Consider the following 11,637-nt stretch of genomic DNA (forward strand, 5'->3'; position numbering starts at 1 on the left):
GGTGTTTCCAGTCTCTGGCAGTAGGGAACATACTTGAATACAGTGCAAGACCCACTAAGGATCCAAAAGTGGGGAAACCTGCTGAGGGGTTTCACTGACTGATGGTGTTTCCCTGACTGAGTCAGTTGAGCTGGCCTTCAATCCAGCAGGATGGCTCCATGCAGGGCCCCCATCATTGGACACTCACAGAGTGGTTGGGCACAAGGGTCTCAGCTTTTCTTCAAATCAAACACTACGGGTCAAGGAAATCTCCCTTTTTCATGTGGCAGCATCTCTGATGGAGCTCTAGTAATTGAACTGTTGAGGCATTCCATCCATAGGTAGAGAAGTTTGAAAAACAGAGGATCATCCTATAAGCATAGTCAAAACTATTCTGTGATAATGGTCCCTGTACAGTCATACTCAATAACCCCCCATGTCATTTTGTAAGGACAAATACAGGGGAAATTATGACAAAAAGGCAATGGCTCAAATGCAGCAGAACTTTAATGAGTCAAAAGATGAAAACTAGGTAAATCTGAGCTACAGGAGCACTAGAGGCAGATAGGAGTATGCACCAAATAATTGTGGTGGAGACCTCAGAAGATGTCCATCTGCCTGCCCTGCAGAGGGAGCAGGGCCAGCAGGGGCTCCCCAGGATGGCTGTGTGGGGATCACAGCCCCAGGGAGCACAAGGGAACAAGGACACAGGAGGGAACGGAGAGAGTGACAGGGGACAGAGGCAGGGACGGGCTGTGCTCGCCAAGAGCCCAGGCTGGCCCTGTCCTTCTGCAAGGGCTGCTGGGGTTGCTCAGCCCCTCAGGAAGCAAGAAGCTGATGCTGCATGCCCAGGGCGGTTCCATCTTGCTGAAACCTTAGGTTCTCACCCTGGAATTGTCACCAGCAGCTTCAGCAGGGGAAGTACCTTCTGCCACAGAGGCCACTGCCCAAGCCAGAGAGGCCAAAGCCCCCAGAGCTGATGGGCACTCCCTGAGAGCTGAGGATGCTGCCAACAGCAGCCGAGGTGGAGGATCCCACGGCGGTGTTCTGTGGGAAGGAGCTGAGGATGGGGCCGGGCAGGGTCACCACCACGGGCGAGGGCTGGATGGCCACGGTGGAGTCCTGGCACTGCCTGACACAGGGCTCATTGCAGCTGTTCGCCAGCGGGGTGGGGCCGCAGGGCTGGCAGGGCCGGCACGGGCTGTAGCAGGACATGTCTTGGGGCTGGAGATGTACCTGTAAGACAAGGGAGAGGGAAGCAGAACAGAAACTGTGGGTGAAGAGCACTCTTTTCCCCCACTAAGAGTGAGATAAGTCATAAGTTGGAGAAAAGAGCTGGGAACTTTGCAGTGAGATCCACAGGTATCACATTACTTTCTGCCCAAAAGAACCCTCTGGACAGCTACCAAGCCCAAAGAATTTCTTTCCTAGCCCATAGCTCATGAGACACTTAGCCAAGTTTCATCCTCTGGTGATGACAGAAGTTCCTCCCCTTCCCTCTTCTGTGATAGCAGTTCCAAGCCTCCACGCAGGACTGGGGCAGGTATGAGCTGAGATGCATTGGAGGAATATGAAGAGAAAGAGGAGAGAAAGCTTCAGACTCACCTTGTACTGAAGGAGGTGGGAGGCGAGAGGAGTGGATGAGAGAGTGAGGAGAAGGACCTGCTTTTATACTGCTCTTGCACTGCCCCAGGCCCACAGACATTGCATGACAGCAGTAATTTTCTAGCAGACTCACTTCAAAAACAAAATGTTCTACGTAGTGTTTTGGTTTCTGTCAACCTGTTCTGCTATTTAATTTCCTCATTTTCAACATTCCTGCTCTGCTTTCATGTGCTGAGATGAGGCACCCAAGGATATTCTGGGTGATGCTGTGTCAGTGAAGGCAGAAAATGTGTTTGAAGTGTCATGGGGTCCCATGAACACAGGGGATGTTGGCTTGAAGTGAATTACAATTATATACAGCTCCCCTTGCAGCAAGAGGTTTCAGCTCTCTTCCTATTATAGAGCTTTTTTTCTGGGGAGAATATTTGCCAGTTTTTCTGAGTATGCAGGACTAACCAAAGCCTGCCCGGGTTTGAACCTGGCAAAATACATGATGGGCAGAAGAAATTCTTCCAGATAGATGAGAAGTCCAAAGGCTAACTGGTGCAGCTTCACTGAAGATGAGGGTTACAGGAAAATGGAGGTACTCAAGGGATTCTTGGTCTCTACTAGCAGGAATTGGTGTCAAGACACTGGGCTCCATAGAAAGTCATCAGCAGGAAAGGCTTACCTGCACTAGGGCAGCATCAGGTGTGGGAACATATTAACAGATGGACTGTGATGAGTGTGTGTGGTTTGATGCTATGCACCTCAGGAGGGATGGTTGGTGTCTGGTTGCTCTCAACTCCCTTTAAAAGACTTGGCACTCACAGAATACATCTCAGGACTGTGAGAAAGCCAGTGGACCTCTTGTCTTCAAGAAAGCCATGAAGAAGGAGTGAAGCCTCACCTCAATCTCTGCAAAAGCAATGGAGTAAATCAACCTGGCAGCAATTTCTCAGGATAAAAGAAGTTGCCTGTGAGGGGTCAGCATAGATTTCTGGAGGCTTGATAAATCTCATTACATTGTCAGATTTTTGTGCCTAGCTGTAGAGGGTGAGGGAAGTTTGTCAAATGTTAATTTCATCTTAGGCCTTTGATGCTATTACCTGTAACAATCCTGGGAGACAAACTGACAAAATACAGGCTGGGGAAGTGAGTAGTACAGAGGACTGAACTCTGTGAATATTGTTGGTCTCCAAGGGTTGGCACGAGGGGCACAAAGTCCAACTGGCAGACACACTTGGTGTACTGCAGGGCCTAGACTGGGGCCAGCACCTCATAGCAGAAGACAGGGGTTCTGGAGGGCACCATGGGACAGCCCTGAGCCCTTGTGGAAACGGCATCTGACCATATCCTGGGCTGCTCAGGAATAAGGTGTCTTTCAGAGGGAAGATAATCTCAGCAGTGCAGAGATAGAGGAGAAAATTATTCTCCCAGTCTATACCTACAGGATCTCCCAGGTTGCTGCATCCCCTAAAAGAGTTCTAAGAAAGTGAGGGAGCCTTCCCAGGAGTGAAAGGGTATTAAAAAAAAAAGACTGCCTGACAAGAGTCAACCAGTGAAAGCCCGCTAATGCATTCCAGGTCATGGCTTCTATAAAGTGAGTTATTGACTGCCTGGAGAACTGGGCCACTGGAGCCCTCTAGCACTCAAGAAGGACAAATGGCAAGATCTGCACTTCTCACTGAAATGAAAAAACCTCTTCCAGCAGTATGGGCTGGAGACTGGACTATGCTAGAGTCTTAGAGCCTCAGCTCTCTTTCCTCTTGTGAGAGATATGCCTTGGGGAGAGGCTTGGAGGGTGGAATGGACACACAAGCCTCATTCTCCTGGCCAAAGAGACCATGCTGTGTAGAGGAGCTCTCCTGAATGCCCTGTGGAGGGATAGAAGGGGTTGCAGAAAACATCTCCCCAGTGGCTGGGACTCATCAATGTTCCTGTGCATTGAGTATTCTCTTGGCATCTGTGCTTCAGCATACCTTGTTTACCATGCCCAAAAAGACTCGCTTGCAGAGCAACCCAGCACCCTTGGGGAAGCAGGAACTTGTCCAACTCCCTAGTAAATGAGAGCTGTCAGTGACAACCCCTGCAGTGCCACGTACCTCAGAACACTGAGGGAGGGGATGTGCTTGTAAGGGCCCTGGGTACAAAACCAGTTCTCAAACCACATCAAGGAGTGATGCACTTCTCTGCCCTGCAGACATGGAAGAGTTGGGGTGTGTTCCAGGAGAGCAAGGAAATGCCTTCAGTAGGCACATTTCCAGGGGGAGACTCTCCCTTACCAGTGACAAGTCACACTCTAATTTTGACTTGGCTGTGTGTCAGCCTTTTGGTGTGAGGTCAAGCCAGGAGGGTGTGATGTCTGTAGACCCATATCCCTTGCAGGGACACAACTGCCCTCCAGCAAGGGCAGATTCATCCATAATCCAGGAAAGCTGGTGCAAGCACTGGGCTGGACCCGAGTACACAGCTTCAGGCAGCCACAACAGCCATTGCTGACAGCATGACCTCCTTGCCAACACTCCCACAGCTTCAGGGGCTCACAGGACAGTCAGCATGTTTTGGAGAAGTCTCTCCTGCTGGTCAGGGTTTAAGGCATGCAGCCAAAGCTCATGGCACTGTGAGGAGAATGGACAAACAAGGTGCTGTGCCAAGCCCCAACAGACCCCTCATGTAGTGAGGGGAGATCTGACTCCACCAGAACTGTAATCATTGTCCTTAGGGAGGATGACAATTTCTTTCTTCATAGTGACTGAAGGCAGTGATGTGAGACCCCCAGAGAGCACCATGAGAGGGGATGACTCTTCCAAGCAAATTTGTAAAGGATTGAGAGAGAAGCATAAGTCACATCATTAGGCACAGGAGCCTTTGTGCACCTAGGACAGACTCCTGCGTTGGCAGGGGGAGAGTCAAACCTTTCAGTAATGGGGTTTGAAAGGAATATCACCAGATTTTCCAGTTCCATGTCCTACATCCACACAGACCCCTCCTGCATTTGAGGGTACATATTCTGGTGATAGTGACATGATCCATCTTGGGAAATCATTTGATCTGTCATCCTGGAACTTAAAAGGAGCATACACAGCATAATGGGCATGTCAGAAATGAGGAAATGTACTGGCAATGGTGATGGAAAACAAAACACAACCTGGGGCATTAGGTGGGATACTTTGCTTTAGAGATGAGTCTGTTGGAAAATTACTATCCTCATGCAGTGACTGTGGGCCTGGGGCGACACAGGAGCAGTATAAAAGCTGTTCCATCTCCTCACTGCTTCATCCACTCCTCTCCTGCACAGAATCTCCTTGGGAACAAGGTAAGTCTGAAGCTCTTTATTCTTCTTTTATTCATTCTCATCATTATGCTTCTTTGGGATTTTTCAGCACAAAGCTGAAAAGTCTCTCTTTTCTATATCTGATTCTGGGTTTGCTTTCTATGGGAAAGGGAAACGTGCAAAAGCAGTGACATGAAGAGAGGTTGGAGGTCTGTTGGGTGTCTCTTGTGGTATGGGCTAGGAAGGGATCTCCCAGAGCTTGGTTGTGTTTTGTAGGTTTCTTTTGGGCTTTGGAGAACAAGAAGCCTGTGGGCCTCCCTATGATCCTTCCAGCTTTTTGTGTGAGCTCATGTCTTCTTTCCCTTGTGGTGGTGTTAGAGACTTCTACTCACTTATGCTTTTGTACCCCCCTCTCCTCTCTGTGCCAGGTGCACCTGCAGCCCCAAGACATGTCCTGCTACAGCCCGTGCCGGCCCTGCCAGCCCTGCGGCCCCACCCCGCTGGCCAACAGCTGCAATGAGCCCTGTGTCAGGCAGTGCCAGGACTCCACCGTGGCCATCCAGCCCTCGCCCGTGGTGGTGACCCTGCCCGGCCCCATCCTCAGCTCCTTCCCACAGAACACTGCTGTGGGATCCTCCACCTCGGCTGCTGTTGGCAGCATCCTCAGCTCTCAGGGAGTGCCCATCAGCTCTGGGGGCTTTGGCCTCTCTGGCTTGGGCAGTGGCCTCTGTGGCAGAAGGTGCTTCCCCTGCTGAAGCTGCTGGTGATGATTCCAGTGTGTGAACCTAAGGACTCAGCAAGATGGTACTTCACTGGGGATGGAGCATCAGCTTCTTGCTTCCTGAGGGGCTGAGCAACCCCAGCAGCCCTTGCAAAAGGATTCTTGGGAATCACAGCCCATCCCTGTCTCTGCCCTCTTCCCTCTGTTGTCTCCCTCCTGTATCCTTGTTCCCTTGTGCTCTTCTTGTGAGCCTGACACGTCCAGCCAGGGCCTTGCTCCCTCTGTAGGGCAGATGGACTTCTAGAAGGTTCTCAGCTACAGCTGTGGGGAACAATCTCTTATCTGTCCCTCGTGCTCACTGCACCATGACCATTGCTTGAAATGACCTAATTTCCCTCTCTTGACTCATTAAAGTTATGCTGCATTTGAGCCGTTGCCTCTGTGTCATTTTTCCTGCAGATACTTTCCCAAGACAACCAGGGAAAGAGATGGTGCTCAATCTTTGTTCTGAGAGGTGTTTGAGGATGTCTCTGAAGTGACTGGTAACACAGGCTTACATCAAGTTTGCTTAGTCAGACACTGGATTACTTTCTGCTTTCTAAATCTTGCAAAACTAGCAGGATGATGACATTCCAGATGCCAAAGGGATTTTATTTCTAATGTAATCTAGGGCCAACTTTATTCTCTGTGGATGGAAAGTTCATACAGAGCACCAGTTTTTCTCTAGTGCACCAGTACAACTTGGTCCATATCTGCCAATGAAATTTCCACTTCTTTGTCATTGGAGGGTCCACTAACCACAAGAACTGCATGCCAGAATCCCTTTACTTATGCTTATTCACTCCACCTGGAAACAATCCCTCCTTTTTTTGTTGTGGGATAAAAACCTTTGCAAAGACCAACAAAGTTTTTGTCACTGAGGTATTTGACTTAGTGGAACCTTTAATAGTTTCTTTCAGCCTTTGGAACAGTGCAGTGAGACCAGGTCAATGTAGGCTAGTCTACAAGGAAGTGTGGTCTTGGGACATGGAAAGATAAAATTTCCACTGCAGAATCTTTTGATCGCTTTGTCCATCACCTGAAGAGTGGCTGCTATCAGAGCAGCTGGACATGTCTGGCTGTGTAGGTGAAATAGCTACTGCACCCAGACCTCAGCCTTCATAGAATCACCAAATACCCTGAGCTGGAAGGCACCCACAAGGATCATCGAGTCCAAATCCTGGCCCTGCACAGATACCCAACCTGCCATCCCAACCATGTGCCTGAGGGCATTGTTGAAATGTTCCTTGAGCTCTGGCAGCCTTGGGACTGTGAACATTCCCTGTTCAATATCTGACCACTCTCTAGAGAAAGACTCTTCCTGATACCCAAACTAGTTCTGCTGCTGAGAAACAGGAGACCCATGCCCACTCCCAACTAGAGACATTGTTGTTTAATTAGTACTTACCCACTCAATTGTTTCAGTTGTATCCTAATCTTATGTACTATTACTTTTTTGAGTTACTGCTCTAATACTTTTATGAGCTTTTGTTATTGTTGTTATGTTAGTTATGATCCCTTCTTTTGTAAAGTACTTGCGGAAATCAATAGGAGAAGCCTTTTTAATTAAACAAAAATGGAGAGATGTGGAAGCCCATGGGTCTACTGGGGAGAGGGCAACAATGCTCTCCTGCAGAGAAACACCTTAGCCTCTGGGCATTCCTCACAGCTCAGGGGGAGGAAAGAAGCTTCACCCATGGTGCTCCGCAGCACTATGTTAATTTGTCCCAGTTCTGTCTTCCCATTGGCCTATTGGTCTTTCCCACCCCTATCCATTCTAGAATATTCTCCCTTCCCTGTTATTCCATTGGCCTTTGTAACCCTACCTATCCACCCTGGCATTCTCTATTGGTCCCTTCCCAGAGTACCACCCCTGAGCCCTCAGACCATTGGATCCCTGATGCTCTTCTCCGCCCCCTCTTTCCCTGTATTTATACCCTGGGACGCTTGTTGAGTTAGGAATGGCTGAAGGAAAGTGACATTGACTCCATGCTCGGGTGGCATAAAGCGAGCTTTATTAGGAGCTTTATTAGGAGCTTTATTAGGAGCTATATTTTATAGACAGGATCATTCACCCAGAACCTGATTGGTTTTTAACAATGCCCCTTACATCACTGGTTAATTAGGAACAACGCCTTCTTTCCATAAACATCATGTACAGAAATTCCAAATGTTCACAAATACCAGGTGTGGGGATTAATGTAAGAATTGTTTTCATTCTTTTCTCTGAGTGTTCTCACAACTTTCCCCAGGACGATGCCAGGGAAAGCTGTCTGTTTCTGACTAAACTGTCACATCCACATAGACTGTCCTTAGTCTTTGGCCCCCGGACTCCCTCAGCATTGCCTGAAATAAAGCATGTTGGAACTCCATGCCTGGACCCTCCCATACCTTCATTACCAAGCTGCTGTGTGTGGATATGTGTGTGTGTGTGTCTGTGTATCAGTGTGTGTGTCTGTGTGCATCTGTGTGTCGTGTCAGTGTGTCTTTGTGTGTCTATCTGTGTTTGTCTGTGTGTGTGTGTGCTGGTGCTCTTGTGGCTCCTACCTGTTGACTTAAGACGCTCTTGGTGGCCCCCATCCACCACCACCACAGACCACAACAGAGAATCACCGAACCACGTGTCCTGGTCCAATACCCTCACTCCTTGAGGCCAAATCCTTCACCTGTTGTGAGATGCAAAATCATCTGAAGTGAGTATTTTCACTGACTTCTGAGAGAAATTTTTCCACAGGTACCTTATCTTGCACTGATTATGTCTGTGTCCATACCCTCTGCGCATATGCTATAGCAAATCTGGAAGTTAGGTTTAGGCTAAATGCTATTAAATTGCTAGTAAGTGTTCTTTCTCTCTTATATTGTTAAGTTTAAGACATCAATCAAGGTATACATTAAGTTACAGTACTGTTAAGTTTAAGTGTTTTTAAGCTTTAGGCCCCATTCCTTTTCATCCTTGTTTACATTTTTACACATAGACACACCCTCCCTCCCAGGTATTTTCAATTAATTTCTGTTTTGATTGCCTGGTTTTTGTTTGGTTTTGTTATTGCTTGCTTCCTCCTTGTTGTGTCTTGTTTTGCCTTTGTTGTCCCCCCGTTGTCCCTAGTTGCCCTTTGTAAATAGAGTGATCCTGCCAAAGAATCTGTTGTGCTTTGTAGTTTAATATTCAATCAGACTTTTGTTCATACCCTTGCTGGTGATTTTTTGAGCAATCTCAAGCACACTCGTTCAGGACACTCTGGGAGTCCACACAAAGCAAGATTTAGTGGGATATCTCATTTGTGGAGTCTTGAAACAAAAGTGATCATTCAGTGTTTCAACAGCACACCCTGCCAGCACAGATATGCCCAAGATATATTCTTTAACTGGGGCAATTAACACCTTCATGACAAATGGGGTGGTGTCTCCTATTGTTGGAGAACCTTAGCTTGGAGGGTGGGGGTGGAACTGCCCCCCAAGACGCAGGTCTGGGAAGTCTCTTCATTAGCAGCAATATCGCCATGTAACGCAGTAACTTCTGCACCCGTATCCAGCAGAACTGACCATGCAGAGTTCCTCCAGATGCCAGTTCATAGTTAGAGTAACATGGGGGCATCATGATTAACAACCTGCTCCCAAAGAGGGGCTGCAATGCTGCCATTTGAGGGGACCCGTTAACCTGCTGCTCCTGCTACTTTGGCATCTGTCAGGAGTTGTGGAGATCTGTGGTGGCAGGTGGGGTGGTGGGGGGGATTACTTCTTCTGGCAGATGTGAACTTCTGCCAACAGCGAAACATTTCTGATGTTGCAATTCCATTTATTTCTGACTGTGGAACAGCGGCTTGCACACAGTCTTTCCACATTTGTTTCCTTGTTTCCCATGAGGTGATTCTTTTCAGCTTTGCTGGACTATCCTTTCTCACTACCTGCACAGCCAGCTATGGGGTCACAGCTCCAGTATCCTTCCAGGCATTTGTTAAGGCACTTACTGTGGGAATTGGCCTATGTGTGACTTGGAATCAGCCAGACTTTACTCCAAAAGAACCAGGCGTTAGTTTCAAGCCTTAACTTAGGTGAGCCTGAGAGTTCCCCCATAAGCCTTTGGTGTGATTACATTAAGTTGTCCATGTTCTGCTCCCCTATTGGTTACTTATTTCCCCTATATGGTCATAGTTCTAGATTGTTCCACCCCCAAGTGTATATATTGTTGCTTTCTCCTTGTTTTGGGTCTTTGGATCCTGCCCCTTGTACCGCGCTTGACTTCTCCATATTTGTTGGTTTTTTTCACCCTTTATTAAAGTTACTTTTTGGGCATCTTCATTGAACCTGCTGCTTTTCATTTTTGCCACCCTCACCCTAAAGTCAGGGAACCAGAAAGGCTTGTTGCAGCCACCCGTCACTGTGACAAGTTATGTTGTACCATATGTGACTGTTGGTTTCAATTCATTGGGTACCCCCTTCACAAACTGCATTTTGACACTTCTCATTAGTGCCTATTCATCAGGATCAGATCCTGTGGTCAGGGCATGAGCTGCTCCCATCTGCTGCAGCAAACAAGTATCTTCATCCATTGTGCACCAGGTCCCAAGGGAGCTCACTACTCAGCAGGATGTGTTTTCTGTCCAAACCACCCCACACAGTGAGACACAGTGTAGGCACAAGCAGAATCGTGTCCCTCAGGACCCCTGATATTCCATAGCTGAACACACCCCTGTGTTTCACTCTTCCATCACTCCAGGGAGGCCCAGGGTTCTGATCTGAGCCTGCCATGTCCCCCCAGAACAACACCTTTCTCCCTGGTAGCTGGAGACAACATAGGGAGAGACAAAGACCACACAGAGGCACAGGCTGGGATGCAGCAAAACTTTAATGAGTTAGAAGAAGAAAAGCAGGTCCTCTGAGTGAGCATGGCAGTGCAGAGAGCACCAGGGGGATGTAGGAGACTCTGTCCCTTGGCCATGGTGCAGTTCACACCTTGGATGTGGCTTAGCCACTGATCACAGCCCAGGGGAGGACATGAGAATAGACACAAGAAAGATCAGGAGGGAAACAGGCAAGTTAGACAAAGGCCATGGTTTGAGAGCACAGAAATAGCTCTTCCCAAATGCCATGGATGCTCAGTGCCTCCAAGTGACCATGTTTAGTCCATTTCCATCTTCTTGGTGCTGGGGTGTCTTTCAGTGGGGCAGTCACCAGCAGCTTTAGCAGATCCTGTTACAGTAGCGGTTGGTGATACAGGAGATGTCAAAGCCCCCAGAGTTGATGGGCACTCCCTGAGAGCTGAGGATGCTGCCAACGGCAGCAGAGGTGGAGGATCCCACGGTGGTGTTCTGTGGGAAGGAGCTGAGGATGGGGCCGGGCAGGGTCACCACCACGGACGAGGGCTCGATGACGATGGTGGAGTCCTGGCACTGCCTGACACAGCACTCATTGCAGCTGTTGGCCAGTGGGGTGGGGCCGCAGGGCGGGTAGCAGGGGTTGCAGGGTGGGTAGCAGGGGTTGCAGGGTGGGTAGCAAGGGGGGCAAGGCTGGCAGCTGGACATGGCTCTGAATCACAGGTGCACCTGGGAGAGAAGAAAAAGAAAAGATGGGGATGGTTAAGGAGCCACCTTTCCACCCACCACAAGGGAGCCAAGACACAGCCTGGCCTGGGAGATGCAGCCAGTGCAGGAACAACCACATGACTCTTTGCTTGGTCCCCACTTTTTAGTCAAGAGTGTTGCAGTGTGATTTCATGGTTTATCCCAGAACCCCGGTTTCTCCCCTGAAGGTGTCCTCCCAGGTGTCTCAATCACTCCTTCTTTTGCCACCCTGACCCCTCCCAGCACTATCTGTCACTCCTGGCACTCCAGAAATGATTGGGCTGATTCAAAAATGCCCTCCACCCCCAGGGAGCATTGGGCCATCCAGGTGTCCTTTGTTCCTTGAGACCTCCTCTCCCATACCTAGTTTGTGGGCTCCCTATCCCTTCTGCCGTGCCTCCCCCAGTATAAAAGAGGGGAGTATAAACCACGCTGTCTGGGAGTTCTGATGGAGCAGTGATAGGATTCAGAGTTCT

General features: G+C 48.9%; 3 protein-coding genes across 4 annotated transcripts; 1 reads left to right on the forward strand and 2 right to left on the reverse strand.

The window, feature by feature from the left end:
* Positions 1 to 888: 888 nt before the first annotated feature.
* LOC144247496 (feather keratin 1-like) lies at positions 889 to 1,684 on the reverse strand. 2 transcript variants are annotated; one of them, XM_077788413.1, is made up of 2 exons: positions 1,622 to 1,684; positions 889 to 1,251 (listed from the first exon to the last, which is right to left on the reverse strand). In XM_077788413.1, the coding sequence occupies exons 1-2, from the start codon at positions 1,682 to 1,684 to the stop codon at positions 889 to 891; spliced, it is 426 nt and encodes a 141-aa protein (XP_077644539.1). The 2 variants fall into 2 exon arrangements, with proteins under 2 accessions (XP_077644539.1, XP_077644540.1); XM_077788414.1 differs by having other exon boundaries at positions 889 to 1,196; positions 1,592 to 1,658.
* A 3,605-nt stretch (positions 1,685 to 5,289) lies between these two features.
* On the forward strand, positions 5,290 to 5,595 carry LOC110483204 (feather keratin 1-like). The gene has a single exon (XM_021552906.3). The coding sequence runs from the start codon at positions 5,290 to 5,292 to the stop codon at positions 5,593 to 5,595; it is 306 nt and encodes a 101-aa protein (XP_021408581.2).
* Positions 5,596 to 10,780: 5,185 nt separating this feature from the next.
* On the reverse strand, positions 10,781 to 11,122 carry LOC110483206 (feather keratin Cos1-1/Cos1-3/Cos2-1). The gene has a single exon (XM_021552909.2). The coding sequence runs from the start codon at positions 11,120 to 11,122 to the stop codon at positions 10,781 to 10,783; it is 342 nt and encodes a 113-aa protein (XP_021408584.1).
* Between the last annotated feature and the right edge of the window lie 515 nt (positions 11,123 to 11,637).

The sequence above is a fragment of the Lonchura striata genome, chromosome 25, assembly GCF_046129695.1.
Source record: "Lonchura striata isolate bLonStr1 chromosome 25, bLonStr1.mat, whole genome shotgun sequence".
In the NCBI taxonomy this organism is placed as follows: Eukaryota; Metazoa; Chordata; class Aves; order Passeriformes; family Estrildidae; genus Lonchura; species Lonchura striata.